General features: G+C 44.1%; 1 protein-coding gene across 3 annotated transcripts; it reads right to left on the bottom strand.

The window, feature by feature from the left end:
- Positions 1-524: 524 nt before the first annotated feature.
- On the bottom strand, positions 525-23,193 carry DZANK1 (double zinc ribbon and ankyrin repeat domains 1). Of its 3 annotated transcripts, none has more exons than XM_061559433.1 (21): positions 23,124-23,193; positions 22,085-22,202; positions 21,057-21,210; positions 20,572-20,701; positions 20,018-20,117; positions 19,594-19,709; positions 19,329-19,414; positions 18,789-18,906; positions 18,502-18,606; positions 17,713-17,805; positions 17,420-17,542; positions 16,879-17,028; positions 15,721-15,934; positions 15,401-15,504; positions 14,767-14,841; positions 14,264-14,369; positions 13,623-13,711; positions 12,668-12,748; positions 1,183-1,310; positions 981-1,055; positions 525-708 (listed from the first exon to the last, which is right to left on the bottom strand). In XM_061559433.1, the coding sequence occupies exons 2-21, from the start codon at positions 22,191-22,193 to the stop codon at positions 525-527; spliced, it is 2,340 nt and encodes a 779-aa protein (XP_061415417.1). In that variant the 5' UTR covers positions 22,194-22,202; positions 23,124-23,193. The 3 variants fall into 3 exon arrangements, with proteins under 3 accessions (XP_061415417.1, XP_061415418.1, XP_061415419.1); XM_061559434.1 differs by lacking the exon at positions 23,124-23,193 and adding an exon at positions 22,396-23,106; XM_061559435.1 differs by lacking the exons at positions 17,420-17,542; positions 17,713-17,805.
- Between the last annotated feature and the right edge of the window lie 1,271 nt (positions 23,194-24,464).

Here is a 24,464-nt window from a genome sequence, read left to right as displayed (position 1 = left end):
GTTTTTCTTTTATTTTACTTTGATGGGGTAATCTACATTGTCATTAGCCAAGAAATCATTGTAACGACGATGTTAAAGTACAAGGGCCATGCGTGTTAATTCTTGTACAGATTAGGCCACCATTTTCACTGCCCTGAATGAATATACTTTTTTACTCCCATTGTTTTTGTCAATGTTGTCAATGTATATTCAACTTGCTAAATAAATTGTTTTATACCACAAATGTATGCATGAACCCAATCAGACATTAACACACAAGTACATTGTACAAACAACATTAAGACATTAACGCGATTAATTTTTCCCTCAATCATTATTAGATAATCTGTATTTCAAATTATACACAACACAGTACATCATGAGAGATTGATGGTTTGGGGAGGCCTTTAGCAGTGCATTGATCATGGCTAATGATGACGACATACATTACAATTATTTTAAATAGATCGCAAAAAAAACACACTTTTGAAGTAATATATTATCTCTGGGTGTAACCCACTCCTTCTATGCCGCAACTGGGTGGACTAAAAGACCTCTAAGGAGGCTTGCTTCATCGCAGAAGCTGGCTTGGCCTGGGTGAGCTTCTCCAGCAGACTTTGACCAAAGTGGCTGGCAAACAAGGTCACGAGGCAGTCATTCCCTCCAGCCACCGCCAGGTCCTGTGCTGTCATACCACGGTCATTTCTCTTCTTCAAGCTTGCATTGCACCTACACGGCATGGACAATGATGTAACCAAAGCAGTTGTGTTGTACATTTGTATAGCTTTGGTTTGCCTTTCAAACAATACGCTGTGTAAAATCCAATCTTAATTTACACTATGAGATCTCCTTTACCAGTGGCAAAATATAGTAATAGGTTTTTACCCTTTTAACTGGTACAAAATCTGACAATAAAGGTGTCAGATTTTGTACCAGTTAAAAGGGTAAAACCCTATTACTATCCAATCTTAATTGTTGTTTACATATCGGGAGACACTTACGCCAGCAGTGCTTCCACACACTTCACGCCTTGAGCCCCCAACTCGACAGCCTCGTGCAACGCTGTGTTGTTAATTCTGATTTAAACGTAAACAAAAAACAACAACGTCCATTGGCGGTCACGCAGAAAGCAGTACGACTACAATAGTAAAGTGTGAATGCTGAAGGTGCTGCAGTTGTGAAAGGAAAGGGGGCGAGTCATACAGGCCCGATGGTTGGTCCACGTTGGCCCCCGCCTGCACGAGGATGGAGATTGCGGCTGCGTGCCGGTTCATCACGGCTAGGGTTAGCACCGGGCGCCCCTCAAAGCTCACCAAGTTGGGGTCTGCTCCCTGCAGTAGTATCAAGCAAAACATCCGAAAAACGTAAGAAAAATACACTTTTACATCACGTAGGTTTTCATAGTTGTGCTGTGATACCTGACGTTTGCATGTTCCTGAAGAAGCTCTCGGCGTGTGGTACGAAACGCTGGACATAATGCCGAGTAGCACGTACAACCCAAAGACACGTCAGAAAGCAATACACTTCCACGTTTTAAAATGTTGACACAGTTGACACGACGACATTCTGATACTATGGGGACCTCATTTGCCAGTAAAAATATGATAATTGGTTCTTTACCCTTCTATCTGGCAACAAAACTGACACCTTTTTGCAAGGAGTCATGTTTGCATAGACCGCAATACCTGCAGTCATAAATACAAACAAAAGACATAACTCTGATAATGTGCACTGTCCTTGAAGTTGATTGGTCCACACCCGAGACAGCTTTCCTTCGAGCCTAGTCTCATATGGGTTGGACCAGATGACGCCAAAAGGCGCACAACTCAAGGACAATGCACCATCAGAGTATGAGAGCTCGGGGCAAGCATCTACACTATGGGGACCTCATTTGCCAGTAAAAATATGATAATTGGTTCTTTACCCTTCTATCTGGCAACAAAACTGACACCTTTTTGCAAGGAGTCATGTTTGCATAGACCGCAATACCTGCAGTCATAAATACAAACAAAAGACATAACTCTGATAATGTGCACTGTCCTTGAAGTTGATTGGTCCACACCCGAGACAGCTTTCCTTCGAGCCTAGTCTCATATGGGTTGGACCAGATGACGCCAAAAGGCGCACAACTCAAGGACAATGCACCATCAGAGTATGAGAGCTCGGGGCAAGCATCTACACTATGGGGACCTCATTTGCCAGTAAAAATATGATAATTGGTTCTTTACCCTTCTATCTGGCAACAAAACTGACACCTTTTTGCAAGGAGTCATGTTTGCATAGACCGCAATACCTGCAGTCATAAATACAAACAAAAGACATAACTCTGATAATGTGCACTGTCCTTGAAGTTGATTGGTCCACACCCGAGACAGCTTTCCTTCGAGCCTAGTCTCATATGGGTTGGACCAGATGACGCCAAAAGGCGCACAACTCAAGGACAATGCACCATCAGAGTATGAGAGCTCGGGGCAAGCATCTACACTATGGGGACCTCATTTGCCAGTAAAAATATGATAATTGGTTCTTTACCCTTCTATCTGGCAACAAAACTGACACCTTTTTGCAAGGAGTCATGTTTGCATAGACCGCAATACCTGCAGTCATAAATACAAACAAAAGACATAACTCTGATAATGTGCACTGTCCTTGAAGTTGATTGGTCCACACCCGAGACAGCTTTCCTTCGAGCCTAGTCTCATATGGGTTGGACCAGATGACGCCAAAAGGCGCACAACTCAAGGACAATGCACCATCAGAGTATGAGAGCTCGGGGCAAGCATCTACACTATGGGGACCTCATTTGCCAGTAAAAATATGATAATTGGTTCTTTACCCTTCTATCTGGCAACAAAACTGACACCTTTTTGCAAGGAGTCATGTTTGCATAGACCGCAATACCTGCAGTCATAAATACAAACAAAAGACATAACTCTGATAATGTGCACTGTCCTTGAAGTTGATTGGTCCACACCCGAGACAGCTTTCCTTCGAGCCTAGTCTCATATGGGTTGGACCAGATGACGCCAAAAGGCGCACAACTCAAGGACAATGCACCATCAGAGTATGAGAGCTCGGGGCAAGCATCTACACTATGGGGACCTCATTTGCCAGTAAAAATATGATAATTGGTTCTTTACCCTTCTATCTGGCAACAAAACTGACACCTTTTTGCAAGGAGTCATGTTTGCATAGACCGCAATACCTGCAGTCATAAATACAAACAAAAGACATAACTCTGATAATGTGCACTGTCCTTGAAGTTGATTGGTCCACACCCGAGACAGCTTTCCTTCGAGCCTAGTCTCATATGGGTTGGACCAGATGACGCCAAAAGGCGCACAACTCAAGGACAATGCACCATCAGAGTATGAGAGCTCGGGGCAAGCATCTACACTATGGGGACCTCATTTGCCAGTAAAAATATGATAATTGGTTCTTTACCCTTCTATCTGGCAACAAAACTGACACCTTTTTGCAAGGAGTCATGTTTGCATAGACCGCAATACCTGCAGTCATAAATACAAACAAAAGACATAACTCTGATAATGTGCACTGTCCTTGAAGTTGATTGGTCCACACCCGAGACAGCTTTCCTTCGAGCCTAGTCTCATATGGGTTGGACCAGATGACGCCAAAAGGCGCACAACTCAAGGACAATGCACCATCAGAGTATGAGAGCTCGGGGCAAGCATCTACACTATGGGGACCTCATTTGCCAGTAAAAATATGATAATTGGTTCTTTACCCTTCTATCTGGCAACAAAACTGACACCTTTTTGCAAGGAGTCATGTTTGCATAGACCGCAATACCTGCAGTCATAAATACAAACAAAAGACATAACTCTGATAATGTGCACTGTCCTTGAAGTTGATTGGTCCACACCCGAGACAGCTTTCCTTCGAGCCTAGTCTCATATGGGTTGGACCAGATGACGCCAAAAGGCGCACAACTCAAGGACAATGCACCATCAGAGTATGAGAGCTCGGGGCAAGCATCTACACTATGGGGACCTCATTTGCCAGTAAAAATATGATAATTGGTTCTTTACCCTTCTATCTGGCAACAAAACTGACACCTTTTTGCAAGGAGTCATGTTTGCATAGACCGCAATACCTGCAGTCATAAATACAAACAAAAGACATAACTCTGATAATGTGCACTGTCCTTGAAGTTGATTGGTCCACACCCGAGACAGCTTTCCTTCGAGCCTAGTCTCATATGGGTTGGACCAGATGACGCCAAAAGGCGCACAACTCAAGGACAATGCACCATCAGAGTATGAGAGCTCGGGGCAAGCATCTACACTATGGGGACCTCATTTGCCAGTAAAAATATGATAATTGGTTCTTTACCCTTCTATCTGGCAACAAAACTGACACCTTTTTGCAAGGAGTCATGTTTGCATAGACCGCAATACCTGCAGTCATAAATACAAACAAAAGACATAACTCTGATAATGTGCACTGTCCTTGAAGTTGATTGGTCCACACCCGAGACAGCTTTCCTTCGAGCCTAGTCTCATATGGGTTGGACCAGATGACGCCAAAAGGCGCACAACTCAAGGACAATGCACCATCAGAGTATGAGAGCTCGGGGCAAGCATCTACACTATGGGGACCTCATTTGCCAGTAAAAATATGATAATTGGTTCTTTACCCTTCTATCTGGCAACAAAACTGACACCTTTTTGCAAGGAGTCATGTTTGCATAGACCGCAATACCTGCAGTCATAAATACAAACAAAAGACATAACTCTGATAATGTGCACTGTCCTTGAAGTTGATTGGTCCACACCCGAGACAGCTTTCCTTCGAGCCTAGTCTCATATGGGTTGGACCAGATGACGCCAAAAGGCGCACAACTCAAGGACAATGCACCATCAGAGTATGAGAGCTCGGGGCAAGCATCTACACTATGGGGACCTCATTTGCCAGTAAAAATATGATAATTGGTTCTTTACCCTTCTATCTGGCAACAAAACTGACACCTTTTTGCAAGGAGTCATGTTTGCATAGACCGCAATACCTGCAGTCATAAATACAAACAAAAGACATAACTCTGATAATGTGCACTGTCCTTGAAGTTGATTGGTCCACACCCGAGACAGCTTTCCTTCGAGCCTAGTCTCATATGGGTTGGACCAGATGACGCCAAAAGGCGCACAACTCAAGGACAATGCACCATCAGAGTATGAGAGCTCGGGGCAAGCATCTACACTATGGGGACCTCATTTGCCAGTAAAAATATGATAATTGGTTCTTTACCCTTCTATCTGGCAACAAAACTGACACCTTTTTGCAAGGAGTCATGTTTGCATAGACCGCAATACCTGCAGTCATAAATACAAACAAAAGACATAACTCTGATAATGTGCACTGTCCTTGAAGTTGATTGGTCCACACCCGAGACAGCTTTCCTTCGAGCCTAGTCTCATATGGGTTGGACCAGATGACGCCAAAAGGCGCACAACTCAAGGACAATGCACCATCAGAGTATGAGAGCTCGGGGCAAGCATCTACACTATGGGGACCTCATTTGCCAGTAAAAATATGATAATTGGTTCTTTACCCTTCTATCTGGCAACAAAACTGACACCTTTTTGCAAGGAGTCATGTTTGCATAGACCGCAATACCTGCAGTCATAAATACAAACAAAAGACATAACTCTGATAATGTGCACTGTCCTTGAAGTTGATTGGTCCACACCCGAGACAGCTTTCCTTCGAGCCTAGTCTCATATGGGTTGGACCAGATGACGCCAAAAGGCGCACAACTCAAGGACAATGCACCATCAGAGTATGAGAGCTCGGGGCAAGCATCTACACTATGGGGACCTCATTTGCCAGTAAAAATATGATAATTGGTTCTTTACCCTTCTATCTGGCAACAAAACTGACACCTTTTTGCAAGGAGTCATGTTTGCATAGACCGCAATACCTGCAGTCATAAATACAAACAAAAGACATAACTCTGATAATGTGCACTGTCCTTGAAGTTGATTGGTCCACACCCGAGACAGCTTTCCTTCGAGCCTAGTCTCATATGGGTTGGACCAGATGACGCCAAAAGGCGCACAACTCAAGGACAATGCACCATCAGAGTATGAGAGCTCGGGGCAAGCATCTACACTATGGGGACCTCATTTGCCAGTAAAAATATGATAATTGGTTCTTTACCCTTCTATCTGGCAACAAAACTGACACCTTTTTGCAAGGAGTCATGTTTGCATAGACCGCAATACCTGCAGTCATAAATACAAACAAAAGACATAACTCTGATAATGTGCACTGTCCTTGAAGTTGATTGGTCCACACCCGAGACAGCTTTCCTTCGAGCCTAGTCTCATATGGGTTGGACCAGATGACGCCAAAAGGCGCACAACTCAAGGACAATGCACCATCAGAGTATGAGAGCTCGGGGCAAGCATCTACACTATGGGGACCTCATTTGCCAGTAAAAATATGATAATTGGTTCTTTACCCTTCTATCTGGCAACAAAACTGACACCTTTTTGCAAGGAGTCATGTTTGCATAGACCGCAATACCTGCAGTCATAAATACAAACAAAAGACATAACTCTGATAATGTGCACTGTCCTTGAAGTTGATTGGTCCACACCCGAGACAGCTTTCCTTCGAGCCTAGTCTCATATGGGTTGGACCAGATGACGCCAAAAGGCGCACAACTCAAGGACAATGCACCATCAGAGTATGAGAGCTCGGGGCAAGCATCTACACTATGGGGACCTCATTTGCCAGTAAAAATATGATAATTGGTTCTTTACCCTTCTATCTGGCAACAAAACTGACACCTTTTTGCAAGGAGTCATGTTTGCATAGACCGCAATACCTGCAGTCATAAATACAAACAAAAGACATAACTCTGATAATGTGCACTGTCCTTGAAGTTGATTGGTCCACACCCGAGACAGCTTTCCTTCGAGCCTAGTCTCATATGGGTTGGACCAGATGACGCCAAAAGGCGCACAACTCAAGGACAATGCACCATCAGAGTATGAGAGCTCGGGGCAAGCATCTACACTATGGGGACCTCATTTGCCAGTAAAAATATGATAATTGGTTCTTTACCCTTCTATCTGGCAACAAAACTGACACCTTTTTGCAAGGAGTCATGTTTGCATAGACCGCAATACCTGCAGTCATAAATACAAACAAAAGACATAACTCTGATAATGTGCACTGTCCTTGAAGTTGATTGGTCCACACCCGAGACAGCTTTCCTTCGAGCCTAGTCTCATATGGGTTGGACCAGATGACGCCAAAAGGCGCACAACTCAAGGACAATGCACCATCAGAGTATGAGAGCTCGGGGCAAGCATCTACACTATGGGGACCTCATTTGCCAGTAAAAATATGATAATTGGTTCTTTACCCTTCTATCTGGCAACAAAACTGACACCTTTTTGCAAGGAGTCATGTTTGCATAGACCGCAATACCTGCAGTCATAAATACAAACAAAAGACATAACTCTGATAATGTGCACTGTCCTTGAAGTTGATTGGTCCACACCCGAGACAGCTTTCCTTCGAGCCTAGTCTCATATGGGTTGGACCAGATGACGCCAAAAGGCGCACAACTCAAGGACAATGCACCATCAGAGTATGAGAGCTCGGGGCAAGCATCTACACTATGGGGACCTCATTTGCCAGTAAAAATATGATAATTGGTTCTTTACCCTTCTATCTGGCAACAAAACTGACACCTTTTTGCAAGGAGTCATGTTTGCATAGACCGCAATACCTGCAGTCATAAATACAAACAAAAGACATAACTCTGATAATGTGCACTGTCCTTGAAGTTGATTGGTCCACACCCGAGACAGCTTTCCTTCGAGCCTAGTCTCATATGGGTTGGACCAGATGACGCCAAAAGGCGCACAACTCAAGGACAATGCACCATCAGAGTATGAGAGCTCGGGGCAAGCATCTACACTATGGGGACCTCATTTGCCAGTAAAAATATGATAATTGGTTCTTTACCCTTCTATCTGGCAACAAAACTGACACCTTTTTGCAAGGAGTCATGTTTGCATAGACCGCAATACCTGCAGTCATAAATACAAACAAAAGACATAACTCTGATAATGTGCACTGTCCTTGAAGTTGATTGGTCCACACCCGAGACAGCTTTCCTTCGAGCCTAGTCTCATATGGGTTGGACCAGATGACGCCAAAAGGCGCACAACTCAAGGACAATGCACCATCAGAGTATGAGAGCTCGGGGCAAGCATCTACACTATGGGGACCTCATTTGCCAGTAAAAATATGATAATTGGTTCTTTACCCTTCTATCTGGCAACAAAACTGACACCTTTTTGCAAGGAGTCATGTTTGCATAGACCGCAATACCTGCAGTCATAAATACAAACAAAAGACATAACTCTGATAATGTGCACTGTCCTTGAAGTTGATTGGTCCACACCCGAGACAGCTTTCCTTCGAGCCTAGTCTCATATGGGTTGGACCAGATGACGCCAAAAGGCGCACAACTCAAGGACAATGCACCATCAGAGTATGAGAGCTCGGGGCAAGCATCTACACTATGGGGACCTCATTTGCCAGTAAAAATATGATAATTGGTTCTTTACCCTTCTATCTGGCAACAAAACTGACACCTTTTTGCAAGGAGTCATGTTTGCATAGACCGCAATACCTGCAGTCATAAATACAAACAAAAGACATAACTCTGATAATGTGCACTGTCCTTGAAGTTGATTGGTCCACACCCGAGACAGCTTTCCTTCGAGCCTAGTCTCATATGGGTTGGACCAGATGACGCCAAAAGGCGCCTTTTGGCGTCATCTGGTCCAACCCATATGAGACTAGGCTCGAAGGAAAGCTGTCTCGGGTGTGGACCAATCAACTTCAAGGACAGTGCACATTATCAGAGTTATGTCTTTTGTTTGTATTTATGACTGCAGGTATTGCGGTCTATGCAAACATGACTCCTTGCAAAAAGGTGTCAGTTTTGTTGCCAGATAGAAGGGTAAAGAACCAATTATCATATTTTTACTGGCAAATGAGGTCCCCATAGTGTAGATGCTTGCCCCGAGCTCTCATACTCTGATGGTGCATTGTCCTTGAGTTGTGCGCCTTTTGGCGTCATCTGGTCCAACCCATATGAGACTAGGCTCGAAGGAAAGCTGTCTCGGGTGTGGACCAATCAACTTCAAGGACAGTGCACATTATCAGAGTTATGTCTTTTGTTTGTATTTATGACTGCAGGTATTGCGGTCTATGCAAACATGACTCCTTGCAAAAAGGTGTCAGTTTTGTTGCCAGATAGAAGGGTAAAGAACCAATTATCATATTTTTACTGGCAAATGAGGTCCCCATAGTGTAGATGCTTGCCCCGAGCTCTCATACTCTGATGGTGCATTGTCCTTGAGTTGTGCGCCTTTTGGCGTCATCTGGTCCAACCCATATGAGACTAGGCTCGAAGGAAAGCTGTCTCGGGTGTGGACCAATCAACTTCAAGGACAGTGCACATTATCAGAGTTATGTCTTTTGTTTGTATTTATGACTGCAGGTATTGCGGTCTATGCAAACATGACTCCTTGCAAAAAGGTGTCAGTTTTGTTGCCAGATAGAAGGGTAAAGAACCAATTATCATATTTTTACTGGCAAATGAGGTCCCCATAGTGTAGATGCTTGCCCCGAGCTCTCATACTCTGATGGTGCATTGTCCTTGAGTTGTGCGCCTTTTGGCGTCATCTGGTCCAACCCATATGAGACTAGGCTCGAAGGAAAGCTGTCTCGGGTGTGGACCAATCAACTTCAAGGACAGTGCACATTATCAGAGTTATGTCTTTTGTTTGTATTTATGACTGCAGGTATTGCGGTCTATGCAAACATGACTCCTTGCAAAAAGGTGTCAGTTTTGTTGCCAGATAGAAGGGTAAAGAACCAATTATCATATTTTTACTGGCAAATGAGGTCCCCATAGTGTAGATGCTTGCCCCGAGCTCTCATACTCTGATGGTGCATTGTCCTTGAGTTGTGCGCCTTTTGGCGTCATCTGGTCCAACCCATATGAGACTAGGCTCGAAGGAAAGCTGTCTCGGGTGTGGACCAATCAACTTCAAGGACAGTGCACATTATCAGAGTTATGTCTTTTGTTTGTATTTATGACTGCAGGTATTGCGGTCTATGCAAACATGACTCCTTGCAAAAAGGTGTCAGTTTTGTTGCCAGATAGAAGGGTAAAGAACCAATTATCATATTTTTACTGGCAAATGAGGTCCCCATAGTGTAGATGCTTGCCCCGAGCTCTCATACTCTGATGGTGCATTGTCCTTGAGTTGTGCGCCTTTTGGCGTCATCTGGTCCAACCCATATGAGACTAGGCTCGAAGGAAAGCTGTCTCGGGTGTGGACCAATCAACTTCAAGGACAGTGCACATTATCAGAGTTATGTCTTTTGTTTGTATTTATGACTGCAGGTATTGCGGTCTATGCAAACATGACTCCTTGCAAAAAGGTGTCAGTTTTGTTGCCAGATAGAAGGGTAAAGAACCAATTATCATATTTTTACTGGCAAATGAGGTCCCCATAGTGTAGATGCTTGCCCCGAGCTCTCATACTCTGATGGTGCATTGTCCTTGAGTTGTGCGCCTTTTGGCGTCATCTGGTCCAACCCATATGAGACTAGGCTCGAAGGAAAGCTGTCTCGGGTGTGGACCAATCAACTTCAAGGACAGTGCACATTATCAGAGTTATGTCTTTTGTTTGTATTTATGACTGCAGGTATTGCGGTCTATGCAAACATGACTCCTTGCAAAAAGGTGTCAGTTTTGTTGCCAGATAGAAGGGTAAAGAACCAATTATCATATTTTTACTGGCAAATGAGGTCCCCATAGTGTAGATGCTTGCCCCGAGCTCTCATACTCTGATGGTGCATTGTCCTTGAGTTGTGCGCCTTTTGGCGTCATCTGGTCCAACCCATATGAGACTAGGCTCGAAGGAAAGCTGTCTCGGGTGTGGACCAATCAACTTCAAGGACAGTGCACATTATCAGAGTTATGTCTTTTGTTTGTATTTATGACTGCAGGTATTGCGGTCTATGCAAACATGACTCCTTGCAAAAAGGTGTCAGTTTTGTTGCCAGATAGAAGGGTAAAGAACCAATTATCATATTTTTACTGGCAAATGAGGTCCCCATAGTGTAGATGCTTGCCCCGAGCTCTCATACTCTGATGGTGCATTGTCCTTGAGTTGTGCGCCTTTTGGCGTCATCTGGTCCAACCCATATGAGACTAGGCTCGAAGGAAAGCTGTCTCGGGTGTGGACCAATCAACTTCAAGGACAGTGCACATTATCAGAGTTATGTCTTTTGTTTGTATTTATGACTGCAGGTATTGCGGTCTATGCAAACATGACTCCTTGCAAAAAGGTGTCAGTTTTGTTGCCAGATAGAAGGGTAAAGAACCAATTATCATATTTTTACTGGCAAATGAGGTCCCCATAGTGTAGATGCTTGCCCCGAGCTCTCATACTCTGATGGTGCATTGTCCTTGAGTTGTGCGCCTTTTGGCGTCATCTGGTCCAACCCATATGAGACTAGGCTCGAAGGAAAGCTGTCTCGGGTGTGGACCAATCAACTTCAAGGACAGTGCACATTATCAGAGTTATGTCTTTTGTTTGTATTTATGACTGCAGGTATTGCGGTCTATGCAAACATGACTCCTTGCAAAAAGGTGTCAGTTTTGTTGCCAGATAGAAGGGTAAAGAACCAATTATGACATTCTGATATTTTATCTGCTCTTTACATTCGTGTAAATTAATGTGATGGAGAAATCAATCTGTTTTTCCGAAAAATAAATGTTGTTTAGTTACCTTGTATTGATGAGTAAAACTTATAATTAAGGTGGATGCTATCGGTGGCTCAGAGGTCAGAGTGCTGAGCTGGCACCAATACAGACCGCTGCTCGTGATTCAACCAGGTTCTCAAGTGCAATGAGTTCATGGTTTTGGCCCGGTCACCAGTGACTTCACAAACAACTTTCATTATACAGGTAGTCCCCGAGTTACGACGGTCTGACTTACGATATTTCGATCTTACGATGGCGATAGCGATTCGACAAAATTTGCCATCAACAACCTAACATCGTTCAAGTATGCAGACGACAGACAGAATCTTGGTGACTACAGTACAATATGATACGTTATGATACGTTCAATGCATGTATGATACGTAGCTTCAGCGATTTCATTTTAAGGTTGTCGCGATAAATTGCTCTGTTTTGCTAAATTATCACCATTCTTTAAGACTCCTGGGTAGGCTAGGTCATCTTCGACTTACGATATTTTCGACTTACGATGGGGTCGTCGTAACGCATCTCCATCGTAAGTAGAAGACTACCTGTATTTGTTTCTACATTTCGGAGAATCAAAGCTCAATTGAAGGGATGTCATTTAGTTCTACAATATCATCTTCCGTGGGGCCATTCCGTAACATGAACGGTTGTACTGCTCTGCAAGAGATACAAATGGATTATTTATCTCGTGACATGAGCACAAATCTGGATAAAATTTGTAGAGAAAAAGTTAAAAGGTGTGTTCCGTGTTTGATGGCTATCACCTGAAAGTGCTCCATTTAAAGGATCTTAACCCCCCATGGTTTCTTTAATGGGATCTTGGGAGATAATCTGTGGGATTGGGGTCACCTCATTGAGCAGCCGCTGAAGGAATTCGGCCTGACCCCGCCCTGAAGTTCCCACCTCTTCCAGGAGCTGTCTGTTCTCTGCCTACAGAAACGTCAGCAACAAAAAATGTTATGTTAATAGGTCGCATGAGGCAGTAACGGTTTTGAATAGGTAGCTGGAGTTATTGGAAAGAGTAAACTCATGAAAACAGTTTTGCCATAAAGTATCTGTGTAGAGCCTTCCGTGAACTGAACCTTATGGCGGGACCCCGGGGTCCCGAATAAACGGAAGTCAAAATCGTAATTATTTTTGACGACTCCGTCCCACCGCGCACAAAAACGCCGCGACCCATCTGGCGCGGATCATTTTGTTGTCACGTCGTCCAAGCACAGCGAGGACGAACGCACTCCATTCTCAGGTATGGGCAGGATCATAAGTCTTATCCAAAGCTTTTGTCATAACGGTATGCATAATACACTGAAACTGCTCTCTACTCTTCATTATTATTTGTGTCAACGTCAACTTACAACCCTCACTACAAAGGCAGAACCCTCACGTCACGCGATCTCCGTAACGCTATTGAGACATAGAAGTAAAGAGGACGTCATGATGAACAAGGGATTCACATTTAAATGAAATAGGTCTGTGTCACCGCGGCCTTACAAATTGCACACGAATTGATGCAATGAATATCACGTTGTGGTCTGCTTTTTGCTTGCAAGTTTCAGATTTACTGAAATACACCCGTCTTTGGACGGGCAAAAGGCTAGTAATATAATGTTTATGCGAGAGCCGGGGGCTTATGGGACCTCGGGGTCCCGCCATAAGGTTCAAATGTTCAAGGGCTAAAAAGCACAACATAAGCTTCAATACGTTGTAATATATATGAGGGTTGCTTATCCCAGCAGTAAGGTACATATTGCATTCGACTCAGTTTAACTCTATATACGCAGTGATTTAATTTTGTTTAACTTACAGACATTGTGTCTTCTTTGAGAAGAACTTTCTTCTTTTTCTTAATGTTCCTCAACTTCATATCACTGCCCACTGAGGCTTGGTCGCTCGCTGCAGTCAAAAGCAACAGAACATACAACCAGCAATCCAGAATGGATAATGAAGAAATTGCAAGTTATACATTTGGCCATACAAATGTCACCAAAGCAATTCTATAAGCACAACGGAGAGTCTGTTAATCTCACCGCTAATTCCTATACGTCTTCATTTTGAAGAAGTGACAAAGTCTTAATTATCTCGGTGACTTGTGCCATTGACAGCCCACGTGATGCGCTTCTGCGGACGTCTGGAATGCTCTTCGGATATAAGGAAACCAATTGAGCTATGCATTTTTAAAGCTAGATTGAATATTCTTTTTTTTAGAACTGCTTTTTGTTTTTAGTTTGTTCTCACTCCCACGCACCTCCGATTAGTTCAGTTCATTTATTAGGATTTACCCTGTGAGCAATTCGGCTCTTGATTTGGGTTCAACCGCAACAAACAATAAAATTACAAGATACACCTAGCACGGTTGGTTACGTACGGTGCGAAAGAAGTTTAACACACATGTGATTGTATTATTTCCAATATTTTGGCATGCACAACTCGAAGAGTAGGACCCACCCAGGCTGGCTTGACTGCCATGAAGGCTGCCCCTCCGCTCTCCCAGGCTGTGAAAAGGCTGGCTGTTTTGTGAGAGGCTGGCTGGCCTTATTGTCTCCATATTCGGCTAAGAGGAAACAGATCCACACGGATGAAGGACTGCTTTGAATCAGAGTGTAGACAACTATAGCACTTCAGTAATTATCTCGTTAAAATATGACCTCATATACAGTTTATTTTGAATGTATATTCACTGGCAAACATTCATTTGACCAATATATTTGTTTTTATGATTGTATACAAAATGTTGATTCACTCCATATTTTGGACAGGAGGCAAATTGCTGTTATTACTTGAGTTTTAAAATCAAAGTAAAAAAGTTAAATGTATGCTTTTATATCAAAGTGAGTGTGTAGACAATATTTTAAATGTCATATCCTTTACTCATACATTTAAATCATTGCACATGCTCTGTAAATTCTAGTTCACCGAGTGATTGAGCAACAAAAGTGAGTAGTGCTTACCTCATTGTCTCTTAGAACAAATTTTAGCGTCAAGTTTAATATGTCTCTCTCCTCTTGGACTGTGGCAGACATTATCTGCAGAAACACGTCGATTTTTTTAGTTTCTCCCATAGGGAGATACATAGTTGGTAGGATCATATATTATCCCTATATTTTACATCCATACATTGCCTACAAAATTATGATGAACGGCAAACAAGAACTCGGACCCTCTAGGTGTGACATGGAAACATTTTTATGAATAGAACGTGCAGTTTTAAAACATTGTAAATATTCTCATTCATGCAATAGCAGTGCTGCATATAGGTAAATGAAAAATACTTTCACAACCAATGGATTTAAGTAATGTGGTTTGTCGCAAGTTGCTTAAGTCACACCAAACTATCCTTAGGATTGGTACAATTCCGTGTTAATGGCAAAGGTTCCAACAGCCAAACTAAGGCAAATGAATCAAGTCGCGACAAAATACCCCAAGCCACGCTGTGCCGTATTGTAATACAGCGTCAAATCCTGAAGAATTGTACAAAACCAAAGTGTATTGGTTACCAGTCAATATTAGGAAATAATAACAAACTCCACATGAAGAAAATGGAATGGACATGCTGTCGTATTGATGGAAAATGTATTTTCTCACCTTGCCCATCCGCGGCTCGCCAATGAGCGCCCGGAACTCCGTTGTGTTCTGTGTGTAGCTCCTCAGGTGAGCGCACACATGGTCAATCTGCTTCCTCCAATACCCTGCACAGCCATGCAAAAAACTCGTATACGGCCGCACTTGCAAGTAGGCAAAACATTTGAAGTTGGCTAACACTTGACAGTCAGCAAAGAAAGACGAATGTGATACAATTAATAAAAGCTATCCATTCTGCAAGTGTAAATGTTAAAATCACAATGCAAATTGGACTCATAATAACAATGATGATGGCAATGATAACTTATATGACAGATGATGACCTTTGCCGGGGCTGACGGCGGTGATAGGAGGCCTGCGGTCACTCATGCGATCCTGCTGCACACGCTTGCTGGACACCTCCTGCACCTTCTGCTCCAGACCCCGACCCGAGGGGTAGAAAAGCCCCACTGTCTGCGTGGCCTGGTCGGCTGTCTGGAGGCCAAAGCTGGCACGTACCAGCGGCAGTGACACCATCTGCCAGCTCGCACGCAGAGGCTGCCGCCAAAAGCAGCACGGCACCCCCATGACAACAGCAGTGGGAGGTTTCCATGGATAAGGTAAAGGTGCAACTGCGATTGTTGTATCCACAAGCAGAAGCCCTAGAGGCCCACTAGAGTGTATGTTGGCCTACTATTCCACACTGGCCAGATTTAGTGGAAGAAGTGAGAGTAGCTATTCTCTACCCCACGATACGCCACCTGCCGATGAATTATATTTCTGCATTGACAAGAGGTGGGGGAATGTAAGATATTGGGAAGAATCAGCCAATATTTAGTTGGCAGAGAGGCAGCCGGTCAAAGGCAGAATATCAACTTCACAAGGGCTAGGAAATGGACAGCATGGATGGCTGGGGGAAGGAAGGTCAGCACAGGAGAATTAGCAATCTCCAGCTGAGTGACGGTTGACTGGAGGGCTTTGAAAGAAAGCTTTAATGATGTGACTCCAATATAATGTAGTGTATTGGGATCAGGGCCGGATTAGGGCACGGGGGCTTTAGGAGCTGCAGCCCAGGGGCCTCCGCCAGCTGGAAGGCCTCCAGAGATGAAGTGAAAAGTTATTTCATTTGTGAATGCAGAATTTTATTTGTTGTTAGCCTTGTAAAAATGTATTTAAATTTTCTTTAACTTTGTTTTCCTTTTGAAAATATTACTGGGGGCCTCACAGTACCTGTAGCCCAGGGGCCTACACAATTTTAATCTGGCCCTGATTGGGATGTAGAGATCTAGACACTGAAATTTCCAAGTTTTTTTTTTTTTTACAAAATCAGAGCTTGTGTTACAATTGTTGCATCATATGCACGTTAAAATATTTCCAAATGTTTAATTGGTAGTAAATTAAAGTATTTAAAAGTAGCCTCTTAAAGATTATAGCCAAATATATTGGTGCCAAGAAATGATGAGTGCGCGGGACACAGATGGAATATTTACGGCAATGTATACCTCATTCAAAAAACCACCATGTCTTGATGTCACAGCATCCAAGCGGGCCGGTGGATCCAGGTAGGTACCACACGTACCACAGAATCGTGCCTCCGAGTGGCTGGTAGCTCCACACTTTGTGCAAGCTAAGTAACTCACTGGTGGGCTTGGCTAGAAATACACATACACAGACCATGCCAGACACCCACATTTATTCTGGCAAGAGATGGAGTAAATGGGAGCTGTATATTTTTTGTATCAATAATGAGTCAAACAAACACATCAGCTCGCCGATGTAAGCATCAGCTTTCCGATGTGTTTTTGGCTTGTACCATGGCTTGTTCAGTGTGATGTCCGATGTTTCGTTCCATGTACTGGGAGTGTCTTAAAGAGCAAAAACGTCAGACATGCCCAGCAATATGCGGTACAACCCAAAAAGAACATTGGAGAGCTGTATAGCACAACCGCAGAAATCTGTGGAACAAATGAATCGGGTTAATGCAATAGTAACCTATTTGCTACACATTCATAAATATGTTGGTCAATGACAGTAAAGCATTACCTTGGCCCCACACCAGTCACAGAAGCGTGCATCCGAGTTATTTAAACGCCCACACTTGGAGCAGTTCAGCAACCTCTTGTCAGTGGTCTGTGGGGGTGGTGCCACACTAATGGTGCTGAAAGCCTAAGACACAACACAGGTCATTTGTTTAATGAGTAGAGCAAACAATGACTGATCTTTTAAGTAATAATGACTGGCAAGCTACAGAATAAATATAAAATGCACATTGTGATTTTACATTCTGAAGTCAAAGTATTCAGAGCGCAATCCGATGTGCGTATGAGTGGTGCTACCATGGGAGTCTCCGGAAGCCGGGTCTCACAGGTCACACAGTGCTTGACGTTGGCTGGGTTTCCAGTCCCACAGGCCTTGCATAAGAAAATATCCTAGCACGTGGACAGAAACCAGGTATATATGAGCTCTTAACCTCTTAATTTTCCATTGTGTCAATATACTATTGTAATCCCTTGAAGCCGACTTACAACTTTTATTAATTTCATTAATATGCACACATGTACAGCTCTTTGCCAAGACACTGCTGGATGAGGGCCTCCTCACACCGTGTGGGTCGTGGGGGTAGTTTCACTATACTCCAACACACTGTTCAGTGCAGGTGGATGAAGTACTAGCCAAGCTCAAACCTGCTTAGCTTCTGAGATCTTAATGATCGAATGCATTACTGTTGTTTTGGTCATAGTATACACTTTCATTTCAAGAAAGCCAAAAGAGCCCACTGTTTGGCAGTTGCTATGGTCATGTAATAATGGCATATCAACTCAATGTGAATAAGGTCCTGTGCTGCTTTATTATGTCATGATTTATAACTTAGCAGATGAGCATTAGATGGCTACATATCTATTTGCAAAAAACAGTTGGCAAGCAGGACCTCTCCATAATGCAGGGTTTTTTTTTGGGTTAGATCGCGTAAATATAAATATGTCGTAAACAGATCATGCTAATTCGTTCCTAGTTCAGCACACCGGTGTGTTGGAGAGCAAATCCACAATATTTACAATCTGACGTCTAGTCTGCACAACGTACACCCAACCCTACCGTGGCTACATGTTTGTGCATCAACAGACCTTGCTCGCTTGTGGCGGAGTCTTGCCAGGTATTGGCACCTCACACACAATGCAATTGGGTGTGTTCGTCGGCACCATTGACTTGCACGAGAGGCACAGGATCATCTATTGATACATACACATAGTGTTACGTCCAAGGGTCAAACAGAGATGGTGGCACAACTCTAAATCCATTTTCTCACCGACAAAACATGTAAGCAGATTTGGATGTATTATTTCCACGCTCGTTAGCCGATAAAAGATCGGTAGCATCATGAGCTGAGGTGTTTATCTCTCAGGGGCCTCACTGTTTCTGCCTTAGGAGGCGGCTGGGATGGCCCTGGTACTGGTGGCAGAGTGCAGCCACACTCCTGACAGAAAAGAGCAAACGGGTCCGAGGGTCGGGCGGCCAGGCATTTTGGACACCTGGGGAAAATGGGACAGCAATCTTAGTAACTGATGAGTTAATATCAAAGTCATCAAAGGCATTTATTATCAAAGGCATATATTGAAAGTGTTTAAAAATACCTCAACGAGTATTGTAAATTATCACAAAAGGTGTGGTCATGAGTAATACGCACAAGACAGTGTGTAGGCAAAATTAAGATTATATCTACTTATACATGCCACTTACTGTGAAAAATGATATCACTTTTTGGATATATGAAGACATGAAAAGAAAAGGAATAGCAAAAAGAAATGACAGAAAGTTAAAATATTTAAGGAAAGGAGCAAATCAAGACGACAAAGAATGCAATTTGAAAAAAAAAATGTAAGGTAACATTTATGCATTTCTGTTTAGATATTTCAACAGCATTGCTCATATGTTGGTGGACACAAGTCATTACTTGAGATATTCCAGTTCCTTTTGGAGCCGCAGTGTCTGGGAACTAACGAGAGTCTTGGTGGGGCTGGTCGCATCCGACAACAGAGACTAAAGGCAATGAGACAACAATGTAAACATTACTATTTGCTCAATCACTGTACTTATGCTTCATGCAATGATAAGATCATGTGTACACAAGAATTGGACTGAAAGCAAGCTTGTATCACTGTGTGGGTCCAAGATAATACATTTTAGTGAGGGAGGTGGCGGGTTAATGACTGCAACACCTGTGAACTGTGGGAGAACGGCAAGCCAGAGTCTCGGCCTGGGCTGATGGGTCCACCTTCCATGATGCGCTTGCCTGTTCTAGGCCTTTGTCGACGGCTACCGTCAAGCGTCATCTCTGTAAATATAAACATGTATGTATGTTGAACTTATTTTGCACCATACGTAGCCAACCGTGCTAACCGGAGGTGTGGGGCGAAGGACAACAAACTAAAAACAATAAGTAGTTCTAAAGAAATTAGTTTTCAAACTAAATTAAAAAGTGCATAGCTCCAGTGGCTTCCTAATATTGGAAGAGCGATGGCCGCAGAAGCGCATCTTATAGCGCGCTATGCAATGGCCGTCTTTACATAATTGAGTTACTTGCAGCATTTGGCATTGTTTATTACATAAAAGTGTGTGGTCTATTCACAGCTAAAAACAAACCTTTCATTTTCTGGGTCGTGTCTCCCCAAGCTGATTTTTGTTCTTGGTTCACAACTTTGTTGATGACGTCAGTTGTTGTCTTGAATCCTTCCAATGTTTCCTAAGGAATATTGAGGAGTTACTTTTTTACTGCATTAAAAAAATTAAGGCAATGGATTTTCCCATGAGGAGGTCATGGTGAAACGAATCAAGTGTGTACATGCTTAATGACTTGTTATGCTTATTTACCCAGGGAAGCCTCATAGAATCTCAAGACTTTTTTGCAGGAGAATCCTGCCAAGTTTCTGCAGTCGGGGGTAATGTTGCCATGTGTAAACCTAATTGAGTAATTTGCAGCAATTTTTTCCATTGGGATGTTTGGCCAATACAGTTACATTGATGTGTTTATTTAGCCGTGTGGAAAACAAAGGGGTAATTCCTGACTCCAGAATTAAGCCCAGGTCCTTTTTTGCTGTGAGGCACAAATGTCACCACAACACCATCCTGGTTCCCTCTGGTTCTACAGATGAGTGAATGAAAGCGTGCAAGGTCTAATCACGAAGCATCAAACGCACAGTCTTGCCCAAATCCGCCTGGTATTCCAGCAGGAAGTTCTCCGCATTGTCTTCTGGGCCAGCGAGATGCTGTGGAGCGGCATACTCCACCAGGAACACCTTCGTCACCACGCCGCTCTCGCGCCCATCCCTGGCAATCGCGCAAAGCAAAGTAAAAATGAAACTCCTTCCTTACAGCGGAGCGACCGTTTGCAGATTTCGTACGGCAGCTCTGTATGGATTCATTCCGCAAGCAATTTATATGCCAAGTTCTTCCTATTAACATAACTTTTGAATGCTTGGTGTTTAAAAAAAGGCAATATAAAAGAGTGTTTTCGAAATGCGAATCACACATTTTGCCAATATAAAGACATATGCTTCAAAGCAGTGTTAATGATTAAAGAATAAATGTACCCTCTGTGGTATACAAATAAAATTCACCACAGTTTGTATTTATCGAATGTCTCAACGCAACCACATCTCAAGAAGCTGTGAGTCGACAGTACCTGGTGACCGCCATAGCTTTGACGGTTCTCTTGCCCTCGTTGAGGGTGAATGGTCCTTTATATTTCATGGCGTTCATCTCATTGTGCCCTGGCTTCTTGAGTAGCTCTGGCTTGCTCCCATCCACTGAGAAGTAGATAAGTACCTCCGGCGTGTCTATAAAGAAAGTGTCGCATGTGCCACTTAACGATTGGAAAAGCACCGAGAAAATGTGCGGAACACTATTAAAAGTATGTAACATCAACATTTGGCACACGATCTTAAAAGTGCTGATGGCAGTCATTATAACAACCAATGGATATTAACTCAACAAAATCATATAAGAGCTTAATAAAGAAGGTTGCGAGTGGGGCTCAAGATAAACATTAGTAAATCAAAGTCACGTCCAACAGATTTGGTGATAATATAAATAAATTTAACACGTAGGCTTTCGCGACCAATATTATTCATAATATAGGTTTTTGGGTCAGATAAATAACGCGATCTGACCCAAAAACCTACATTATGAATAGAAATAAAATTGAATATGTCTTAGAGGGACACAAATGGAAATGACATCACAGTATGTAAATTACTTATGAAGGCAAACTGGAATATAAAAGGTTAAAATAAGTGGCAAGCTTTTGAAAAATGTAACTTAATATTGTAAAGCAATATACCAATGTGTCCAATAAGAGTCATTTAGGAAAAGGTTCTGCGATTGATTCTGAAAAAGACGAATAGGGATATCAACTACCACAATGCCTAGCCTTTGGCATTTTACTCAGTAGAAATTGACGCAGTAACCAAATATCTCAAAAACTGTGGGACTTTTCTTCACCTGAGGACGGCTGTTTGCATTGTGGCCGAAACGTCGTGAGAATTGAATTTGATTATGTTTTATTTTTATTATTTTATTATTTCCCTTCTACGTGACTTTACCGAAAGAACCAAGAAGAGAAAAAAACTGTGGGACTACAATAAATTGATGCAATTATGCGATGGCATGGAACACCATGAGGTCACAATTGGAAGACGGTGCGATTTTCACCAGACTTGATGGCGATGTAGGTGTTGGAGTCAATAAAGGCCTTGGGTTTGTCCGGCCCAGGAAACCTCAAGGGGATGATGTGGGGCACGGAGATGGAGCCTGCCGTCATGATGGCGATCTACACACAACAGCTCACAGTCATAACAATGCATAACAACAGCACTCTGAAACAACATCAGCCATGATCAATCCACCGCTGGATGAAGACGTCCACAAGCTGTCAACATCTATAACGGTCTTGCAATCAAACAATCCATTGACCACCTTACACGTACGCCGATTTCATCGCTCCATCTCTGCGATCTGCCTACCTTTGTTAGTTTTCAAGGGCCGGCGCTGGAGTTGCAACGTCAATGCTATGGGGTGTTTTAATAGAATACTGTAATGTATATAGTTTACAATAATAGTCCATTGTGTGCCGCAATTGCCATAGCTCTGAAATGTAACGGGATTGCATAGATGGGAAGAAAAAGACGTCTCTGGACGATTTTAGAGCTTTCAAAATGTGTGAAACATGCCAGAGGGTTTAGGCAGATGCAAAAAGCACGTTTCGATTGAGACGATTATCGAAGACCGCACATACTTTAATTGCACATCGTTCCACAAATGTCATCCTTTCACGTAAGTGCTTAAAAGAGCGTTGCGAATGTTCACAATTAAGAACGATGTTATTTCAACCGCACGTTATTAATATATTTATCAAATCGCCGATAGATAAAACGCCTCCGCACGCCGTCTTGTTCAACCAAGGGGGTTCGTTTAGTCGTACTCCACCGTTTTGGTGAACGGTAGTCGGCTAAATAGAGCAGACAATTAGCAGCGCGGTGGTCACGGCTAACATCAGTGGCGAGTTGTAGCAGAATCGACCGATCCGCGCAGACCAGCGTGGTGAAGTATGGTCAAAACTGGGCGACGCGGCGTGTGAGAGGACTCGACCCGGCAGTGGAATGACGAGCCGTGTTGCAGTCACTTCACATGCAATTGGCGATGAGCTAAATGCTCTAAATTATCTCTAAATGTTCTAAATGTTTGTAATTACCGCTGCCGTCGATCAAGGCGAAGAGGTCTGGGCGCCGTTGCCAGGACGCCTGGCGAACGCCCCCACGTGGCAGCGGTGACGCGCGCTCCTATTGGCTGTTGCCCCTCCCCCCCCCACACAGGGGGAGGCGCACGAGTATACCGCGTTCTCATTGGCTGAGCGCGATTCCTTAACGATGTCGTTAAGGAATCGATTCGTATACTAGAATCCGTAACGAGCGCGGAGATGAGCTAATGTGTGCATAGAAACTGGAATCGATTTGTCGATTAACGAGCGCGTAGATTCTTACTCGACCCTGTGCATGTCCAATCACTATGCACTCCTATGGTGTTTTTTTTTAAAACATTGTTTTCGTTGTAACTGTCTGACCCGCACCTACTGGACATCTGTGACAAAAATAGCTTCATAGCTCATCGGATTTCTGCAAGGGTAAAATAAATGAAAGTTCTGATTCTTCAAATTTCTCCCTACGCAACATGGCTACCTCGCCGCCGCCATCCCCACCCAGCATGGCTACCCCCACCCCCGCCATCCCCACCCAACATGGCTACCCCCCTTGCCATCCCCACCCAACATGGCTACCTCCCACCCAACATGGCTACCCCCCCCCCGCCATCTCCACCCAACATGGCTACCCCCCACCCAACATGGCTACCCCCCCGCCATCCCCACCCAACATGGCTACCCCCCTCCCGCCATCCCCACCCAACATGGCTACCCCCCACCCAACATGGCTACCCCCCCCCCCCGCCATCTCCACCCAACATGGCTACCCCCCACCCAACTTGGCTACCCCCCCGCCATCCCCACCCAACATGGCTACCCCCCTCCCGCCATCCCCACCCAACATGGCTACCCCCCACCCAACATGGCTACCCCCCCCCGCCATCTCCACCCAACATGGCTACCCCCCACCCAACATGGCTACCCCACCCCCGCCATCCCCACCCAACATGGCTACCCCCCCCCCCCCCGCCATCCCCACGCAACATGACCGCCCGAATGATCCCCTCGCAGAAACCGGTGACGTCCTCAAACGCGACTCTAATCTCTTGTTAAGGGGCGTTTCTATTGGCCGGTTACCAATAAAGATCTACAATCGGTGGTGGTTGGAGGGGGGTTGGTGAAAGGGGTGGGGGTTGGTGGGGTGGGAGGTGGGGTTAGTGGGAGGGGTTGGTGGGGGGTGTTGGTGGGGGGGGGTTGGTGGGGGGGGTTGGTGGGAGGGGTGGGGGTTGGTGGGGGGGGGTTGGTGGGAGGGGTGGGGGTTGGTGGGGGGGGTGGGAGGTGGGGGGGGTGGGAGGGGTTGGTGGGGGGTGTTGGTGGGGGGGGTTGGTGGGAGGG

Source organism: Lethenteron reissneri, chromosome 25, assembly GCF_015708825.2.
Source record: "Lethenteron reissneri isolate LAM-NWPU_2019-01 chromosome 25, ASM1570882v1, whole genome shotgun sequence".
In the NCBI taxonomy this organism is placed as follows: domain Eukaryota; kingdom Metazoa; phylum Chordata; class Hyperoartia; order Petromyzontiformes; family Petromyzontidae; genus Lethenteron; species Lethenteron reissneri.
This window is presented reverse-complemented; position numbering and strand designations above follow the sequence as displayed.